This window comes from Perna viridis, chromosome 14, assembly GCF_037379345.1.
Source record: "Perna viridis isolate PV_CMFRI_1.1 ecotype Kerala chromosome 14, ASM3737934v1, whole genome shotgun sequence".
Taxonomy (NCBI): Eukaryota; Metazoa; Mollusca; class Bivalvia; order Mytilida; family Mytilidae; genus Perna; species Perna viridis.
This window is the reverse complement of record NC_142458.1, coordinates 8,367,671-8,389,994: the sequence shown is the minus strand read 5'-3', so window position 1 is coordinate 8,389,994 and position 22,324 is coordinate 8,367,671. Positions and strand designations below refer to the sequence as shown.

The following is a 22,324-nucleotide window of genomic DNA, read 5'->3' as shown; positions in this document are numbered from 1 at the left end:
ACCTACCAATAATTAGGTATGTAAAAAAAATCACAATCTCTCAATATCTAATCAAGTTCTCCCAAACAGAGTGGGGAAACGCTCTCGGACCCTCGTGGGGTCTGGGAGTAGGCCATAGCGTCAACACAGCAGCCCAGCCGCTAGTATAGGACATCATTTGACTGAGTTCTTCGGTCGGGTAGCCCGAAGGCTGGGCTTCGCTACCTCCAACTACTAACAGACAATTACAAACACAATCCCCGCAAGGGGCGGTAGTGCAAGATCCGCAAGGATAGTCAAGACCGTATAAACCACCAGTCGGGTCAATTTCTAATCATTCAATAGTATAGCAAGTGTGTTAGTGTCTGCAGGTTGTTGAATTAAGTGTGTAAATTTTGTGTGAGAAAAAAAACTTGGGAATACAAGCTCTGATCCTTGGACGTTTACAACTCCGATGCTAAACATGTGCCATTTAAATAACTTAGGTTTAGTCTCGGAGACTTACTTTTTAAGTAGCTGTCTTCGTACGAATCATGCAAAATCTGAAAAATATGATACACTCCAAAAAGGGCTAAATATTTTTATTTTTGTAATTAAGTTATTTTATGGGTGTATATCATGAAATGTGTAATTATTCACTCCAATCTGTCTGCTCTTAGGAGATAATCAATATTGAAATTCCATTTGATTCTGTTTTATTTGAGTGTCATTTACAGAGTTATCTCCCTTGATTTTGAAATCTACAGTGCATTCTATATAATTTTATCTCTTAACAACACGGGTTATATGAAAAACCGAATGTTTATTTCTGTTTACTATGGCAATTCAAATAAAATATCGAAAATAAAAATATGTAGGCTTTTCAGCCATGAATCACCTTTTGCATGATTCTTTGCTGTAACGCCAGTTAAAATTTCCAAAACCATTCCTTTGTGATCGTTTATGTTTTCTGTTGGCTTTTTCTGTATATTATTTGTTGGTTTCTATCCTTGGAACACATTTCTGGATTGAATGAAAAGCTTCCCAGAGAGCAGCATGATATGACCACAGCACATTGAACGTTCACAGAAGTCCTTATTAGCCAAACTGTTGTAAATTTAGCCGTCCGTTGAATAGCTCTAAAGAGATTATCTTAAACGTTGACTTTAACTCACATTTGTTGCGGTTTATTCTACGGAAGGCTCTTTTACAAAATCATTATACTAGACTATGCCCAAAGTATACATGTCGGTGCAGCGAGGGATTGAGTACATCAATCTCATACTAAAAACGCCTTTCATAGTTCGATTATTTGATTTGGATCCCACTTTAAAATTGATGACAGCAGTGTACACAACATCGTGACATTAAATATTACAGCATTGTGTGACATTGTAAACATCCGATCATAAATTAGAGAACCATTTATACTTAAACAATAAGAAAATGAAGCACAATATATATCATAAATTAAACACCATCGTAAATGTTAATTTGGTTTAGAAGCTTGACCTAGAACTTGGTATCGTTTTGTACCATCGGATTGCATTTTCTCGATATGGCGATTTTGCGATATAAACCTGCTTATGTGATTTGTTTTCTTTATCAGTTGATCAATTTTGCGGGTATGTACATTATCATGGCTATAATCACAGTTATGGTTTGTTCGGTTTCTATTATGCTGAAAATTTACTAAGTTCATTGGGGGGAGGGGGGGTACTAGTGCGAAGTGTCGCCTTTTGCATTTTCAGATAATCAATGAAACATTTCTCCGTATCCTTTGTAAATGGTGATCATTTTGACAGACACATTTGCTTTGTTTGAAAAAATATATAATTTGCTGGAATTGCATGCCGAAAAAGTAACATAAAAGCACTTTAAAGCTCTCGATCCTTAACGTCCTCGATGGGCGATGTACTTTTTTAGTGTCCGTTGATTTATAATCTGATTTTACACGCAAACTTTTTTTATTTTAGAGTAAAAAAAATATAATTGAAACTTTTTTCTTTAATGTGACACACTTCGAAAAAGCGTTTTTTTGTATTTGTTTGTTATCAAACCCTTTTGGTAAACATTCTGTTTATGTTTATTGCAAGTCAAAGTTGCATAAACAAAGTTTTGTACTCTTTACATTTATTATACTGTAGATGCAGTATTTGACGAAGAAAAAGGCGTTAACCCAACGTTTGCAATCGGTAGGTACTGTAAAAATTCGAAAAATACTTTTTCTTTCTGATATACGTACAGATTATAGATAACCCGAGAACCCAATAAATGGATGCCACAACATTACATTATAATGTGTACAGAACACTGAAATTTAATTTGCATATTCTATATGATTTTAAAACCGCTATGTCTATCCCAATGCTGGTTGGCCATAGGTCCTTGAGGGTATTCACCAGCCAAGTAGTTGTATGTATATAGGTCTAACCCGAATCATACACCGAAATTTGTAGTTGTTCAAAATCCCCAGGTTATTGCTTATATCACACATGGTACAGTGTAAAACTTCACGGTACTGGAATTAGTTTCTCATTTTGATACACATACACTTGGTTTTGAGTACTCCTTGTCTACGATTAACTTTTAGAACTTGAACTGGTTAAGTAAGCTAATTAGAGATTATTCCTTGAAATACAAGACAAGCACTACTAAAATTTTCAATAGTTACATGATTGGTATTTTTATATTCCTGCTGTATTTAAGTTGTCACTGTATAAATGTAACAGAAGCGAAGTTTTTGTTTTTGTGTCGTAGGTGTATTCGTTGGCCTTCTGATATGCAGCGGTGTGTACATAGTTGCAGGAGTAGTGGTTGATATAGTGAAGAAAAGGTAAAACAAACGTACAAAAGTGATGCCAAAAGCCTACTCCTCCTTCACCACTGAATAGAATAAGCCTACTCCTCCTTCACCACTGTATAGAATTAATTGAAATTTTCACAGCTTATTCATTAATTACCGACTATCGATGTACTCCCCTTATTTTGGAGTTCGAAAATTTTTGATTTTTTTATTAATTGATGATTCCCATAGTAAAACACTGGTTTTGCTTTTAATGAATATAGGGTACCCATCTTTTATTCGTAACGCTCATACACCAGTGAATAAAATTTAAAGTTCATCATTACTTTTCGACAAATATGGCCTCAATATCACCACAAATGTCCTTCTGAATACCGACAAACCTGTTCATCTAGAAGAATTTTAAGGCATAGCATCCCCTAGATATGAGAAGCTTGCATTCATTTTATGTAAGATTGTGTAAAAAACTGCCCTGATTTTTGTTTTTTTTTCTTTAATTTTCGCAATTTTACAGAAAGGGCGAAATTGAATTAAGTTTTGACAATGTTTTGAGTTGTTTCCTATGCATTAAAGATTAACTCTATTCAAATTAACATGCTGGGCAATAGAAGGACAATAGCCAACTTTATTTTCTCTATTTTTAAAATTTATTAAGGACAGGGCGATCTATTGCACTGTCGATGTACTATTGCAGGGTGTAATAGGTACGAGATCACAATTAATTCCTCTTGACTTTTTGTTGTTGACGAATATAGTTCCTTTTTTCTAGTGTGTTTCTTCCTGATTTTTTTTCTTTGCTGTCATAAACTTTATTGCTTAGTATTAACTGCAGAAATGTAGGGCAAGGATCAAATTTACAAGTGATTTTTTTTCATTCTGTTATTGTATGTGAAAGTTGTGATTTGGTCCTATGAAAGAAGATACAAATTTAGGACATTTGGCAGTGGTCACTTTTCATGTCTACGAGGTCTTCGAAGCAAAGTTGCTAAAGATAAAAAATGATGGTGAATTTTTCTGGCACTCTTATAGAGATCTGCTTTTACACATGTTTCCATATTGGTGAAGTTTGAATGAGTTTGAAGCGGTGGAATTTTTTTTATATATCAAGATGGGTCTGTTGAAATGCACTACTAAATTAATTGTGTCCTCGTACCTGCAATAGTCTCCTTGAGGAGTCTATTGCACTGACCCCATAATGACCTTTATCTAAGCCTTTTGATTGGTTGAACGTTTTTAAAGCGCTTCATTGAATTGGAATTTACACACAAAAAACTCGTGTGTAAAAACGTAGATGTGACTCTCGTCTGCCAATTCGGAAACATGGAGCGGTCAATTTCCTATTCCTGGTTGAATGGTTGTCTCTTTGACATATTCCCCATTTCCATTCTTTATTATATCTTATAGACAAATTAGGTAATAAAACAGTTATTAAATGGGTTTGATGCAATAGACCAGAACATTTGTCCTTTGGTACTGAGAATAATCAAGTGCTCTATTGCACGAGGCCAATAACACTTGATCATTCTCGGTACCTCAGGACAAATATTCTGGTCTATCGCATCCAACCCATTTAATAACTGTATAGTACACAATGGGTGATTTAAACTGTATAGGTGTTGTTTATTTTTGCATGCACTCTATTTAGAATTGAAAAACAAATAGCCATTCAAAAGTCAGGTCAGTTTTTGATATAAATTTACATAAACTTGATGCAAATTTCTCATGTTTAGGGGATGCTATATGCCTTAAAAACTTTCTAGATACACACGTTTGTCTGAAGTCAGAGGCAAATAAGTTGTGAAATTGAGACTATATTTGTCGAAAGATGATGATGAACCTTAAAGAAACTTTCACGGATTACTAATTTCATTAGCTTTAATGAAATTTGGATACACCAATTCAGCGAAGAGGACATTTTTAGACAATGTAATATGCTTATGGACAATCCATGCGTGCACCTCGTATTTAGACTTTTTAATCTAAATGTTTTTTTTTTTTTTTTTTTTTTGAGAAAAAAACTTTGGAATACAAACTCCGATGCTTGTATACGTTTACAATTCCGATGCTACAAATATGCAAACAAAATAACTTGGGTTTAGTGTCAAACTGAAGTCTCCGAGACTTCCTTTTTAAAATTTCCTTGCGGATCAATAAATTAGGTGCCAGTACTTTTGTGAGGAGGATATTTTCAGACTCTATGTTATATGCTTGTGGACAATCAAGAATCAACATCATTCAATATGACTTTTAATCAATTTGGCACTTAGGTCTTTTTACACTATTGATCAGTTTTATCTTGAAGATGGGAGAAACAATAGCTAGATGCTCTCCACTCTCTGTGATGCAAACATTATGACTTTATATGTGCATGTATGAATATAATAAATAATTTGAGTCGATGCATGTGAGGAACGGTAATGTTTTTGACAATTAACTTGCGTTTACCGAAGAGATCTATTAATGCCACTCTCAATATCAAATGGTCATTACCTTAATGTTTCACCATTCATATGTGTATGTTTTAAACGTTTGCAGCATTGTAAAGTTGCATGCATCATTATATTTCCATCTACGACTAACCGTCCTTCTCAAATAGAATTATTGTAAGAATGTAAATAGATATACATACTGTGAAAGTACTTTTATTCGTGGTACCAATTTTCGTGGTTTAGGGAAAGAATCATCAGTTTATAGATCCTTGAAATCGTGAATTTGACAACTCCATCATGTAAATGAATGGGTAATTTCCTTTTCGTTAGGACTTGAATATCGTGGTTTACCGGACCGACGAAAACCACGAAAATTGGTAACCTACGAACAATGAATTTTACAGTGAAACCTGTCTAAACCGAACTCTGAAGAATCCAGATACTTTTTTCAGAGTCCCTTCATGTCCATTTAAATGTATTTTGAACATTGGTAAAACGAACACCTGTCTAAACTAAGCAGACTTTAAAGTAAAAAAGGGGCTCAATTGAGACAAGTTTCACTGAAACCATAACATAGTCTGATGACACCAATGGTCGTCCATCGTCTTCAACCTTAAATTCTAAAAGAAGAAAACGGTCATCGTTTAAAGTGCCCTCTTTCTATGTAATCCGTATGTAACATTTTCTTGATCGATATAATTGCAAGGAATGAAATTTTATGCTACCATGTTAATGGAAGAAATGATTTTTCGTATTTGATTCCAGGCAAATATTCTACAAGGTCATCCAAACAAATAAGTTAAAACAGGAAAACACCATCACACCTATGACATTCAAATCAACTTCTACGGAGGAAAGTGAACCAACAACGTCTGTTGGCATCGAGGGAGTTATTGATGACGAAAACGTAGAGACATCAGCCCCTCCGACGAGCATTATGTCTTAAAACACTATTTACTGAAAATATTTTATATATTTTATATATCTTAAAACAAATATACGTATTAAGTAGCAGTCTTTGTAAGAACCATGCAAAATCTGAAAAATGTGATACACCCCAAAAAAGGTTACATATTTTTATTTTTGTAATTAAGTTGTTTAATGGGTCTATATTTGTGAAATGTAGAATTATTCATTCATGTCTGCCTGCTCTTAGGAGATAATCAACATTGAAAATACAATTGATTCTATTGTATTGAGTGTCATTTACCGAATTATCTCCCTTAATTTTGAAATCTACAGTGCATTCTACAGAATTTACCTCCTATGAACTTGGGCTATATGAAAAATCACATGTAACTTTAAGTTTACTATGACATTTTAAACAAAATATCAAAAATAAATATGTAGGCTTTCCAACCATGAATCACATTTTGCATGATTCTTATGTGGAGTGCTACTTAAAACAAAAGATGCTGTAAAATCCTACATTTATATATCACAGTGAATATATCTTCATCTATAAAACACTTTTTGACAGTTTCAAACTTTATCAGTTTGTAGCTTAAGCCATCGATACCATGCAGCCCACATCAAAGCTAGCTGTCAATATTATTCATGAGATTGGGATGCGTTCAAACATTATTTTCTTGATTTGAAATTCGCGAATCTGATTTAGCTATTTTTAATGCTTTACGTGTGGAAAAAAAAATAATGATACAGCATATATCTAAATACTGTGGCGCAATTAGGTTTTAATATTTTGTGAAATATTACAAAGAAATTCAGTATTTCTGTATCGAATAATCAGCAACATTTGTACATATATCGACACACACGTACATTATTATCCATATAAATATATTCTACCGCAAAGAACAAGACTATTAATTGGCAAAACATGGCATACACGAAGTAAATTAGAAGTTTTGTTATGAAAACTTGTTTTTTTTAATATACTTAACTTAAGCATAGAAAACCAAGTTTTTATAACCGAACTTCTAATTTGCTTGTATTTCGTTTATGTAATGTAATATTTTGCCGATTAAAATCAAAACCGTGACTATTACCAATGATCATAGCTTCAAAGTTTCTCATAAATTTCCCGACGTTGAAAGGTATTGCATTGTTTAAGGATTGATGGTCGTTTATCGACAATTTCAAAATAGAAAATAATTGAAGGTAGGAGGCAAACAGTGCATTAACTACAAAGTACCCTCAGTATGTAGCTCATGAACAATTTTCCAAGGAAATATGAAAAATAACAATGGACTGCTGCCATTTTTTGAAAGATGCACGAGAAAGGGGTCTTCATGGAGCGACTGGAGCTTGTTTGCTTTTAGTGAAGATGAAAAAGGCAGGTTTGTGCATTAACGTAACAATAGCTGCATCTGCAATTATCATTATTTTATGATTATGGGCTACATATTTAAATACAATGAAATGAACACCAAATATTAAGATAAGCGTCCTTTGCCATATACACTTACTCTAAATGGAACAATTTCAGATTTATATTTTCATTCAATCCTCTTTCTTTATTTTTTTTTGTTGAATTTTGAATCAAACTATATCATTTGAAGAAAGAATAATCAAGGGAGCCAAGGTTATAGCGGTAATAAAAAGAATATAATCCAGGGACAAAGAAAAAAATCAAGAATTTGAGGGGATCTCAATTTGAGTGTTTTTATGAAACCGGACCCCAGTCTGTGAATGGAGCCTGAGTGGATGCCATATTTAGTTTTGCTGCCAGTCTGATTTCGGTTTGGTTTGTTGATTAATATCTCTATCGTGTTCTTTGCCTTTTAGACTTTTTTTATTAAGTTTTTACCAAGTTCTTACCACTTTTCATCTTACAACAGCCAGATTAGATATTCACTGATCAATATGTTGGACCATGACTAAATTTATCTACTTTGTTACACATCTATTGTGTAGGGTCAGAAGCATTTGAATATTAGTGTTTAGTGTTTCAAACATTTTCAGTACATTTCAATGAAATTGTAACTGAATTGGCCAGCATGATATGGAAAATCTTTTTTTATTCTGATTGTGCAAATAGTCAAATTACACTATCAAAATTATGCATGTTTTTTTTCACACCATGTTTCACCTACTGCCTGATTCGTAGAGGGAGTGACAATCAAACACGTTAGAAGTAGTAGCTGATATTCACGGACACAACAGTTATGAAACCTATAATGAAGTTTTTCATCTTCAAGATGGCATTAAAGGTCGAAAACGAGCTCTCTCAGGAAGTATTTTTGATGTCACAAAAAAAGAGCTCTCTCAGGCAGTATTCTTGATTCACAAAAAAACGAGCTCTCTCAGGCAGTATTCTTGATTGACAAAAAAACGACCTCTCTCAGGCAGTATTTTTGATGTCACAAAAAAAATCGAGCTCTCTCAGGCAGTATTCTTGATTCACAAAAAAAAAACGAGCTCTCTCAGGCAGTATTCTTGATTCACAAAAACAACGAGCTCACTCAGGCAGTATTCTTGATGTCACAAACATATTCATATCAAGTGTCAGTAACCCAAACATTGCGCGGGCGCGGAGGCGTGCCTTGTAAGGAAAACAAGGGCAAGCTGATTTACTAACCCAAATAATTAAAAAAAGTTAAGTGTGCTAAGTTCTGGTGATAAGATGCAGAGAAACAATGGAGGTCTTGTAATGAATATGAAAGAACACTGAAGAAACAAAATAGGAAAGAGAGTAGGCGTACATGAGCAGATCGCTGATCGAAGTTACAGGTGTGAAATTGAATGCAGTTGAGGTTTTTAATGCTGAGTGTACTTTGATAGAGGCTTTAAAATGTCAGTGAGTTGTGGGCAAGGGTTTTTTTCTAATTTCATTGTAAGAGCTAGGTGCATTTATAATACAGGGGATGTAAATGCCATAAGAGTAGCACTTTTTAATTCCAAGTGCCATGTATCTTCAACTTGTAGTAATAAGTATACAATAATTATTAATATTTTGTGAATATTTGTGGTTTTTATCAATTTATATTTCATGTATGTTCGTTAGTTAAATAAATTTTACATTTTTGCACTCTGTATTTGATATATTTTGATAGACAAATGTCTAGAAAAAAAATGTCTGCAATTTGCAATCAATTTTATGATTAACAGATTTGCAAATTTATATTTTCGTGTCATACAAGTTGCAACATGTAATTTAATTTTGTGCATGTTGTAACTTGTACAAAATTGTAACTTATACACAACACAGACGTATCTGGATTCTTGAAAAAAAAACATATATAATGGGGTTACAGAAAAAACACAATTGTTTGTAAATATGTTCCTTGTTATTTTGTGTCGTAAGAAATTTTGTTGTTTCACAAAGTATACAAATGAATATATTTAGATTATTCTCAAGTACGGTTGTTTCAATTATTTTGCCACTCAAGATGGTGAAACCAACATTTTCAACATGCGAGCTTAAACAAGTGGAGAAATTATGTAAATCAAGAATAGGCTGATGGAGTAGCTGTTTCGTCCATGAAATATGTAGTAAACTCAGAAAGCGTAAAATGGCGGGAAAGTCGCGCAGAAATTTAATAGAATTTGAAAAATGCTTTTTTTTTCAACCGCACAGCAACAAAGCTCTAAAACAGCACAATTATTCGCGATATCCAAACCTTTTTTCCAAAATTAAAATTTCGACATAAAAAAGAACTTAGCATTTTAAGTTTGAAACTCTCGAAATTTCGACTTTTCTCAAGTCAAATTTTTGATTTGAAAAAAAGTGCAAATTTCAAGATTCAAAGAGCCGAAATTTTAAGACTTGGTAAGTAAAAACTTTTACCTTTAGAAAGTTGAAAATTTGAGGTCAGTTAAAATTTCGAGTTTGAACTTCAAATTTCAAGATTTCAAAAGTCGAAGTTTTGAAAAAAGTTTGGTTGTCCTTAATATGCTTCAATAATGCTCAATTTCAAAAGGGAATGAAGCATGGCAAATCTGTATCATATGCTGTACAGTCCCGAAATATCTTATTCAACACAAGGACCCTCAGGTAGGAGGGCTGATATTGATCGAGGGTGATACGGTATGTGATTTTGTCATGTAATATACACTACATCATAGAATTAAATAGGAGAATATAACAGAATATAAAGAGTCCGAAACGAATATGGCAGAGAACTATGTCTAGGGGTGCGATAATTAAAAGTTCGGCCATGGGATAAAGATGTGTGATAAATGGTATTACAATGTATAACAATACAACGAATGGACAGTGCTATTCTATAATAAGATTATAATTTCATTCGGTTGAAGTATTGAATTAATTTCTCCAGGGTATTTGCATCATTTGTATTGGGTGGTTGTTACGGTTTTACCCGTTCATATATTTTCCCGCTCAATATATTTTGGATTTTTGGCGGGCTTTCGTTTATATTATTCATTCAGCACGACGACGTCCTACTGAACGGTTCGGTTAAATCTCGCTTTGCCACGTACCCATGGATAAAGAAAGGGAAGGTGATACTAGCGAAGACGTTTCTCTTCGAGATGTTTTATGAGCTGTAAAACAACAAGGTGATATTAATTCTCAATTAAGACAAGAAGTAGCGGAAATTAAAAATGAATCGCATGGTTGCGCGGTTTCAGCAGCGGCGTTGTCGTGCGGCTATCCACTTTATCATGACTTTATATTTATTTCCTTTACAGATTCTAAGTTATTCGGCGGTTATTCTTAAAGCATTTTTTGGGTCTGTTGTCTGTGTAATTCACAATGATGAGGGGTTGTTACCAGAAGAAATCTAATGTCTAAAAAAAAATTAAAGTGCAATAATAACACTCTTTCAAGTTAAACACAGATAACATCCGAAGTCAGTATCAATTTGCTAGTGTTAATGGCCTTGCTTTAGATTTTCTAATTTGTATAGATGAACATATTCCAAAACTGTACATATCGTAATTTTCATTGCAGATGCAGCACTTGACGTCATTGTTGTTTTTAACATCACATTTGCAATAGGTAGGTATAAAACGATGCTATGAATGTTTTCAATGATCTTTATCCAAAACATCGTTATTAAATACTTCTACAAGCGGATAACCTCCAAATTACTCCACAATATTTCAAATTATGATACAAGCACCAAATTTTGCTCAGTAATACCTTATTATATGCTTGTTGAAATAAAATTGTGAACCACCTCGATTTTGCATTTTTAAAGATGGCCACCAACTTTTAAAATGGCGGTCAAAACTAATCTTCCATTTCTTCAAGAAGAGTTCATATCCTGTTTAAACCATTTCATAAACAATTACGATTTTAAATCAAAGTACTTAAGTACTGAGTCAATGAAGCCTTCATAGTTTGCTCTGTTTCTTACTGCATAATCACATTTCATAAAAAACAATTGTAATATTTTAAACCTGGGAAAGTAATATTTTTTTTACCATTCTTATTTTTTTTCAAAGACCGTTTATTAGCTGAGCAGCCATGGCTTCATGAGTTGATTGACGATGCCCATTTAAAAATATACATGTTAGTACACTCTTCCATGTTTTTTTTTGTTTTTTTTTTGTTTTTTAATATCACTTCACCACATAGCTTTTGCTTATACTTATCATAGAATTGAAGCAAATATTCATACAGCTCCAAGTTCTCCCTTAACATACATGGAGGAAGAATCTTTAGTTAAACCACTGTTGAATCCTGTGTTTCTGTGTCAAAGCATGCAAATTTGCCATGTTTGCTGTCGAATTAGTTTCAAAATTAATTATGACCATACATTCAGACCAAAGCATCAATATAGTAGTTCACCCAAGACCACGGTTCGTTCACCTCTACTAAATAGAGTTACTAATAGTCATAAAATGGAGCAGTCCTGAGAGACGCAAAAAGGGTATTCAAGACTGTGATAGAAACGATCTGTATGTTCATGTCATTCAATTCCGCAAACAACTTGTATCTTTCAGTACTAATGGACCCCATATATTTGTTTAATGGCTAAATCAGATAACTAGCAAATCCCATCCCTATTAAATGCAATGCTGTCAAAATATTCTAAATAAACAGAAACTGAAAACTTTTGGTAAATAACATTTTTACTATCTATTCTAAACTTAGATAAAAACAAGTACGTTACACAGTTTTCAACATGCGTTTTTAATTGTAAATATGTGTATATGTATTAATATGACAAACAATGATATGAATACATCAATTGAAACTAGGTTTTTGTACTGTTTACAAGTAACAAATTGTAAACAAGTCATATCTTTCAAAAAAAGATAGCTCCACTTAAAACTGGAAACAGAATAACGCAAAATAACCAGTCAAATCATATTGTGCGTATGTCATCGCTTTTTTTTAAACATTGCAATATTTTTTTATATGTATATATCATATTAATGAAATGAAATATTTAAAAAAAATGAGCGTATTTATTGAAAGATAATATTCCTTAGCTTTTGGACTGGTTTTAGATAATTAATTTTTTAAGATAAGGTTTTGAAATTAATTGAATATTTGATATTAAAAATCATTTGTTTAGGCAAAGTGTGTACAATGTCATCGATTTAAATGAAGTGAATGAAGAAAACTTGTAAGTACAGCCACAGTGCTATTCTTGTACAGTGCCAAAGCAGAGACAAAGGACAAAATAATACCGGCTTCACCGACAATAATAATAATAATAATAATAATAAAACAAAAGAACTACCCCTCCTACATGGGGACAATGTGTTTAAAATTGAACTTTTTTTGCTTCATCGTCAGTTCGTTTTGCACAACGAAACCTGTCTAAGCAAGAGATTTTTAAAAGTCCCGTTGGATCATATAAATTTTTGAACCTTGGTAAACCGGATACCTGCCTGAACCGAACAAGTTTTCAAGTCGATAAAGAGATTTAGATTAGACGGGTTTCACTGTATATATTTTTGTAGATATTCTATCTCAGCAACTTAGACGAAATGAGACTGTAAACTAATTTTCGGGAATACTTGTTTTCGCGTTTAAGGATATCAATTCAACTACCCCGTTGTTTGTTGACGCGAGTTACTTGTACTTTCTGTTTAATATCTACAGTATTCCATAATACAAAGACATATTATCGGCCATTTTTACGCGATTTATTCTTGCTCGCGAAAACAAGTTCGTTTTAAGATAACAATGTAATTTCTTTAAAAAGTGCTTATTTTCACCAAATGCATCTATGGTTTTGCCAAATTAAACTGACATCTGTTCCATAATAAAATGGCCCATTCATGGCGATTTTTATTTCGATTTTATTTTCCCTAAAAATGCGGAAATAAGTTAATCACACGCTAAAATAAGTTGAGCAGGATTCAGATCCGTTAACAGTAGTAAATAAACACGAACAATAAAACATCCTTATCAACGTTTGGGATCCACTCAACAGGTAAAGAATGCCCTCATAAACTCGAATGACTACATGTAAAGTAAATACGAATAAAATCAATATTTATTTGTTATCAAAGCTTTAGATATCTTACATATTTCCCAATCCGATCAGTTTACCCGGTAGCTTTTTAATCTCAGATGGATATATGTAAAGGTTCCAAAGCTGTCTGTTTTTATTTCCTGTCTGCAGTTTATGACATTGTCGGTAAGTTCACTATTTAAGTGTTGGTTACAAAAATGTAACAGGTATATGTAAAATCAATTACCATATGAAATCACTGTTGTCAATGCTTATAATTTAATTATTAAAAATGAAGTCAGAAGTGAAGAAACAAAACATGAAAAAACAGATATGACTGTTTTTTCATTGGAACACAAAGAACAACGTTCTAGTTTTAAGGACTTTTAACTAACATCATAGGCCCATTCAAAGTATAAGTTTCTCTGATCTTTTAAAATATCCACATACTTTGTATTTCAGTGCCATGTACAGAGTTTTCTCTCTTAATTTTGAATTCATCAGTGCATTCTTTATAATTTTATCTCCTAAAACAAGGTTTTTACGAAGAGCAATATGTTAATTTCTGTTTACTATGAGAATTCATTAACAAAACATCAAAAATAAAAATATGTAGGCTTTCCAACCATGAATTACATTTTGCATGATTTTTAAAATGTTTTATGTTGCAAAAGTAAGTAGTCTCAATCAATTTGTTTATGCCAAGGGATTGGTAGGACCAAGTTAAGAAATGCAGGCAGTACAGTTTGTATTTACCGTTTAACCGAAAGCCGATACAAGCCTTTTCTATGATGCTAAAGTTGTCATATGTAAATGTCTGTCGTTTACGCTTTTAATAATGTATCTCATGCCCCAGATTTTTTAGAGTTGCATAACAATGACGGAGAAGTCCACGATTAATAAATCACAATTTGTTTCCATTGGAATTCCGATCGATTGCTGCAAAGCACGTCTATTACACTGGACACTTGTAGAAAAAAAATTCTAAAATATCAAAACAGCAAAACAGCAAACCAAACAATCACCAGATATTAAGTAGCAGTCTTTATAAAAATCAGCATGTCAAAAACCCACCAAATTCAGTTTTATTTCTTGCTTAGAAACAGTAACTGATGAAGTCACCAGTCTAAGTTTTTCAATTAAATGTTGCGCTTTTGACATAGAAGTTATGTAGATTGTACATGAAATTTGCACTTTGCAAGAGTTATCGTTCTTGATTTGGCTTGTTTGGTTGATTTTAGTGGGAGATAAATGTATGATTTTCTAAAAAGTGCAAATCTGAATGCCGAAAAGGTTGCTGTTATATGAAAATATAACATGCCTAGACTAAAAAGGCATCATTTGTTTGGTGGACTTTTCTTGACCATGAATCACTTAACCATTGGTAATGTATGAATTTTATGTGGACTGGTACTTAACGTGTTTAAAAATTTACAACATTGACTAAACGTATCTTGTTCACTAAAGGTCATATAAGGAGGACGTTAATAGTACACGTAATCAGTGTTATGTAACATTTTATACAAATAAAACAAATAAAGGGAGATCTGGCAACTCAATATTTTTTCCATTGTTCTTACTTCAATTTATTTTGTATTTTCTTGATCGATTTCACAATAATCTGTAATGCAAAAGTTTTCATTTTAAATGATGACAAAATTAAATTTTCAGTCACGTCGTCATTACTAATCACTTCTTTTACACTTGAAAATTTTTGTACACTTGGGTGTTTGCTACTCTCTTGATACTAAATAATATCGTCAATTTCACTTCCAACGTTTTGTAAAAAAAACAAATATGATGTAGTCGAAAAAATATAATAACATTAGTTTTTGACGTTTTAGGAGGTGAGGGGGCTCCACTTAAAAACTGCGGCTCATGCATAGAACATATATAAAACATAAATATGGACAAAGCATTGCTTGTACATAATAACACTAAAACCCAGCTAAATTAAATTCCAAATAATAAACCGGTAGAGGCATATAATTTTAATGAAAATAATGTTACACACTTGATTTTCGTGGTATTGATATTAATTTGGTACAACAATTTACATTGTTAATTATTGTAAATAATCACTTATCATCAATGTATGCCAAATTTAAATCGATTCTCCAATTCACGTTTCCTACGTCTCGTTCTCCATTGCCTAATACTTCATTCAATGGGAAGGTTAACCCATGCAAGTAGTGCCGTATCGTAATCATGTAGCAGACTCAAACAGTACTATTCGACATACTCATGATACTATAGCGATTATATTTTAGTAGTACTCAAGCTAAGAGTCATGCAAAATGTGATTCATGGCTGAAAAGCCTATATATTTTTATTTTTTATATTTTGTTTGAATTGCCATAGTAAACAGAGATTAAGAATCGGTTTCACATTAACCCGTGTCCTTAGAAGATAAATATTATGTAAATGCATTGTTGATTTCAAATTTAAGGGATAAATCTCTGTAAATAACACTCAAATACAGTAGAAACCATTGATTTTTCCATGTGGATTATCTCCAAAGAGAAGACTGATTAGAATGAATAGTTATGCATTTCGTCATATAAACCCATAAAACAACTTAATTACAAAATTACACGAGTTCCAGCAACAAAGTTATTATCAGAAACACTGTACATCTATTTATGACTGCCTGAAGTAAATTGTTACCATCATAAACATCACATTAAGCACACAAATACTAGTATACCACACATTATGTTGACAGTTCATCTTTTTAGGTATGTCTTTCGATTAAAAATGGGGAAAATTAAGAAATCTGCTTGTTTCTTAAAAAAAAAGACGTGGAAGCTTCGATCGCTTTTTCAACACACGTAGATGCTTCGCTCACATTGTGCCATACGTGAAGAAGAACCGGTCAATTAGTTTAACGAGTGCCTGTTTTGTTATGACCTACATTACGCAGCTGTTAGGGACGTATCATTGGTCATATTGATGCTTTACAATCAGCTCTTAATGACGGTCCCTTCATAATAGAAAATTTGTAAAGAAATATAAAGCAAGAAACAAAAGTCATACACAGTTTGCAGCTATCCTTGTGCGAGACTAGAGAGTCTCGCTATAGAACGATAACATATAACCTTAGGGTGTCTACTTCTTTCATACATTATCTTAAGTAGAACTTCAGATAAGAATAATACAAATTGTGATTCATGGTTGGACAGCCTATATTTTTTACTGTAAACATTTTGTTTAAAATATTATAGTAAATAGAAATTAACATGCGGCTTTTCATATTACCTTTGTTCTCAAGAGATACAAATTTCATAGAATGCACAGTAAGACTAATCAAGGGAACCAAGATTATAGCGGTAATCAAAAGAATGTAATCCAGGGACAAAGACCAGACATGGAAAACAGACATACACAACAAAGAACATAAAGAAACTAAAATCATACATACAAAGTAACAAAAGCAAATGAGCAACTCTCACTGAAAAAATGGAAGCATGGACCAGGTGCACCGGTAGGGTAAGCGTCCTCTTAGAATTCATAATTAAGGTTAATATCTCTGTAAATGACATTCAAATGTTGGATTTCCAATGTGGATTATCTCCTGACAGGTTGGAACGAATATGTTTCATCGTGTAGACCCAAAAAGCAACTTAATAACAGAAATAGGAATGCGCAACCCTTTTGTTTGGATGTATGGCCTATAATAGAATGTTTTACTGTTAATTGATAATTGCAGGGGGATAGACCTTTCGAGAATCATTTCCACATTTATGTTTTAGTCTCAGGAAGAATCAGGCAGTGGGTGAAATATGGTATAAAAAAACACCATTTTGAAAATTTAATTTCATTAATTGCACCATTGCATTAGAATCAAGGGAAAAAGACAAGATTTTCCATATCCTATTAGGAAATTGTGTTATAGCTTCATTGAAATGCACTGAAAATGATGTAAAAAACCTGATTTTTCTAACATCCTGTTTTAAAATTTTCACAGCAAACCCAGAGACGCAAAGATCAAATTATGGTCTTTTCAAATAGAGAAAGACCCTTGAGTAAAATCATTTTGCCAGATCGGTCTGGTTTTGACATGCATGAGTCTGATCTTCCCATTTTGCCGGATTCTTACAAAAAAACTTGCCCGTAATATAGTAGTATAATTTTACAGAAGCAGCCACGACTAGTGGAGATGACGGCATCAACCATAGCTTAGCAATAGGTAAGTGTGAAGTCTTCAACAGACAGTGAAATCTGTCTAAACCGATCCGTGAATAAATAAAAAAAATACATACTCTTCTCAAAGAAGAAGCTTTGAATAAATTTTTAACCTAGATAACCTTACTATGGGGTTTGTAAGTCTCGTTCTTGTTTGAGTTTCCCTTCCGGATTTTTCTATGTAGAACGCATTGAAATACATTTTATTGTTTACTTCTGGGAAATCAAAACGCTGCATCATAATGCAAAACCTTCGATTTTATGCTTTTCTCAAAATTGGAGAACTAGATATTTGTTATTTTTTATCAGTATTTTTACTCAACAAGATATTTTGCTTTTAAATATTGAACCCTTTAATGTGTTAATGACGAATCTCCATTGTTAATTCCATTGAAACCTCATTTAAAATAGTTTTTTTTCTTGTCATGTAGGTGTGTTCATAGGAATTTTGATCTGCAGCGGATGTTACATTATGGCTGGATGGATTGTAGATATAGCCAGAAAGAGGTACATACAGAAAAAAAGAGAACGCTGTATAATATAAAAACCTGTATAAACCATACAAGTAAAGTCCTTTCATATTAATTTAAATGTATATTGACCTTTGATACTGTACTTAAAATTAAAAGTTTTAAATACAGTAGAGAATCGGTTTAGACATGCAGATTTCACTGTGCATAATGTATCGCTGTCGTCTTGTGATTTAAAGTGGGTTAAAACAGATGTTGATCCTTGCTTTGCAAATTTATGATATGAGTAGAAGGAATAGCCTTATAATAACATGTATCAAACATAAACAGAAATAAGTACATTTAAGCATCAGATCTTTGCAATAAGATATCTGATTCTTTGGCTAATTTCACTTTACCGAAAGGACGCGGGTCACTTTCCTTGTATCTTGCTCATTGAAACGTATTAACAAGTAAATTGTATAATTAAGCATTTAAATACGTCAAGAATCGATGATATGTTTGGTTGATTGAGAAACACCTAAAAAATTAGGTGTAATAATATGAACTATCCTACGATAAAATATTATTAATCGATTATCGGAAGTAAAAAATGGCACTTTAATAATAATATTTTTACCAAACTAAAAATTATTCAAGAGTCAAACTCGAACCAAAAACCTTCGCATTTAAACTAATGCAGAGTACCACTGTTAATTCATTTGGGCTACGAACACGACATGATAATCATGGTCGTAATAAGCTACATAAAGTTTACTGTTTCAATATTCTATATAGTTAGCGCAAAAGTTAATTTTTCATCTAAAATCATATTACCAACCATCTTGTGCTTATAGAAAATGTTTTTTTTCTTAAATCACATTACGCAAAAAATCATACATTTTGATGGTTGCAGACGTGCTTCTATGGAAATACCCGACCCAGAGTGTTCTATTTAAACCCAAAATGTCGTAAATGCAATTTCAACGATTTTTGTCTCACATTTTTGTACTTTTCATCTATCCAAATTTTCACTATACTCGACGTCACATACAACACATTTTCGAATTGAAGCTCTACTTTTTAAACCGTCGGGACTTACCGCTAGAGTTGTCTCTCTTTTATTTAATCTGAAGATAGTTAGCATATATGCATGACGTGTTAGTACCAACGAGTCGCTTATTAGCTGAAATCATGCGTAACAAATCCTTACGGGAAAATCCCATACTAATATCCGCCATGTTGATTTCTACGGGACGATTTGTTTACAAACGAAGTTCGTAAGTTCCCGTCGAACTCCGGTGACAATCGTCTGCTTGATCAACTTCTCGGTATTGTACGTTTTTCGCGTAAAATAAATCCGAGATATCCGAAATAACGCCGAAATGCATTCTGGGTTCTTCGGTTTTTGGACAAATCATTTAAACGTAAACAACATCTCCTAGCAACCCGATCACTGTAAACATGGCCGACTTTTTACAATGTAAATATTGGCACCGAGAATTAAAATATGACCGGAATTTAACGATTCAATGTTTTGGGAGAAGCCGTTTGGCTAAACGAATGAGCAAGTCATTTAAGACAATTTAAACGACGGTAGGTGTCAATAAAGTCGTAGAAAATATTTTATTCAAAGTTTAACAGTATCTTATTTATGTGACGCCGAGTATAGTTTGCCTTTTTCCGGAACAATAAGAATATTTTTTTTCTAAAGACGTCAATGACACTTTTTGAAATTAGCCCTACTTGTGGTCAGAATCCTGGGGAAAATGACCCAGGTCCGTTGCTCAACTACCATTACATCGCCTTCTTCGATATCTGATTTAGACTTTAAATTTTGGTGACTTGTTTTTACCACTACTTAGTTCTTTTGCAAGCAAGTTTGATTGTTTTATTACCAAAATTATAATTCCATAAATAATTATCTTGGAATTTATTGTTTATTGAGGTCCTAGGTAGACCTCCCATGACATGCCCATATATGGAATTAATATTATATCAAAAGTGGCATATAAAGTACATAGCAATGGGACGCTTACATGCTTCCCTCATTTGGTGGTTTCAGTTTGTTTAATAAGAAAAAAAAAGAAATCGCAAAACCTGCTTTTTTTTTATTGTATAAAAACATCATGTACATTGACGATATATAACATTAATTTTTTTTTGCAGACATTTAATTTGCAAGAAGGAAGAGACATCCACTAACACAAAAATATCAACGACATACGAGCAATATAATGCGGAAGTTAATGGAAAAACTGAATTGCCTTATGATAAATTACATACATTCGAAAACAAGGCATATGTCAGTATAAGGATGTAACAATATGTGTTTCATGTGTTTGCGTACACGTCGTTTTCATTTAAGGAGGTAGACCTAGGGTAAGGGACACAACTCTTAAACATCATTGGAAGGTTTGTATTCAGCATTTTACATCAATCTTATGTAAGCATCTAATTACTTACTTGGATTAATTTTGTCATGCTTCAAACGAAAGCTTTAGAGGCTTGGTGAAATTATAATACAATATACCACTGATTTCATGAGTTATGCCCCTTACCCTAGGTTTACCTCCTTAAATTACATTTGTATTTTGGTTTTAAAGATCTGAGTTTATGATTAAATATTTAACCTATTATAATACTTTGAATGAACTAAGTTTTTATTTCGGTATTTACACTATTCTTCATATGTAGTGTATATTCAGAAATAATGTTAATGTTTTCATTATTGCAAAATTGTGACTTACGTAATATCTAAATAATAAACAATAGTCATAACTATATTTTGTCATATACAACTCGATACTACTTTGGAAATGAGATACGTTATTAATTTCTGAGACTGTTTGTGTAGAAATCAGGCGAATCATATGTAATGGACAACACAGATTAAATTTTGTCCCACCATTTTTTGTTGTTGTTCGAGTACTCGATACTACTTTGGAAACGGTATACGTTATTAATTTCTGAGACTGTTTGTGTAGAAATCAGGCGAATCACATGTAATGGACAACACAGATTAAATTTTGTCCCACCATTTTTGTTGTTGTTCGAGTATTATGGTTAATGATGCACAAATCAAAGATTTTTTTCCTTGACTTTCAATTTTGTAGTGCTTTCTATGCACTTTATTTCATTATAACCACTTTAGTAAATTATATATCAACATTCGTTTTTAGTAAATGGGAGATGTGATCTTTAATAGATGAAACCCTTTGAAAACAAAACTTGGCATCTGTCTGGGTCTACCCTAATAATCAATTTTAAGTCCACCTTCTCTTACTTTATAATGATAACACCACTTTATTTCTTTCACATAATTTTTTTTCTTCATTGAGATTTCAATTTAACTTAAACATACACATGTTTTGCATACCATATTAACCCTCCGAATCAACGTTAATATATCTAGTTACGGAGTGATATTTTGCGATACTAGTATAAGGTAGTGTGAATTTAATCAAAACGTTTAGCTAAGTTTACTTACAAAAACTAAGACAAACATCCCAATCACAACACATAAGAACAAAAAATACGAACAAACATTAAAAAATTGGTAATCACACCCCACCCCCATCCCCCTACCCCCGAAGAAAAAAAACATTTATTTTTAGATTTTACAATTGTTGAACCTTTCTATTACGAATACTGTGATTTGGCGATGTAATCAAGGGGACAGAGGTATATCTCAGTTGCTTTGAATTTTTGCTAAACTTTTCTTGGAAAACTAATTAGTGATACACAATCAACACAGAAGTATACAAACGTAAGTTTACTTAATTCTAAATTATTTTACAAAACATAACGTTTCTTGTGTTTATACCTTAAATGCAAAACAATGACTGTATTCAATCGTCCATTAAATATAGTGGCATCTGCTTAGATTATAAAATATGATTATTATATATATATATTGCCAATCCTATCGTTCAGACGAAAAACAACAATTTTGAACGTTGCCTATTGGCTAACCATGCAGTCCCCTCATGAGCCTTTTTAAGAAAAAAATCTATCACATTTCTTTAAAGCGCAATCCAAATTCCATCAGGCCAACATCAGGCACAATCTCTGCTTTAATGGTCGATTAATAGCGATTACTAAGTAAAACTCAAGTATTCGTTAGAATATCCATATTTGATGTAATTATTTGGGCGT

At 32.6% G+C, this 22,324-nt stretch overlaps 2 protein-coding genes across 2 annotated transcripts; both read left to right on the top strand.

The window, feature by feature from the left end:
• Window positions 1-1,372: 1,372 nt before the first annotated feature.
• Window positions 1,373-9,065, top strand: LOC148598030 (uncharacterized). The gene is made up of 4 exons (XM_088560826.1): window positions 1,373-1,583; window positions 2,106-2,153; window positions 2,719-2,794; window positions 5,959-9,065. The coding sequence occupies exons 1-4, from the start codon at window positions 1,517-1,519 to the stop codon at window positions 6,137-6,139; spliced, it is 372 nt and encodes a 123-aa protein (XP_088416952.1). The 5' UTR covers window positions 1,373-1,516; the 3' UTR covers window positions 6,140-9,065.
• Window positions 9,066-13,577: 4,512 nt separating this feature from the next.
• LOC148598029 (uncharacterized) lies at window positions 13,578-20,950 on the top strand. Its single transcript, XM_088560763.1, has 4 exons — window positions 13,578-13,718; window positions 17,671-17,721; window positions 18,149-18,224; window positions 20,336-20,950. The coding sequence occupies exons 1-4, from the start codon at window positions 13,652-13,654 to the stop codon at window positions 20,487-20,489; spliced, it is 348 nt and encodes a 115-aa protein (XP_088416889.1). The 5' UTR covers window positions 13,578-13,651; the 3' UTR covers window positions 20,490-20,950.
• Window positions 20,951-22,324: the final 1,374 nt, after the last annotated feature.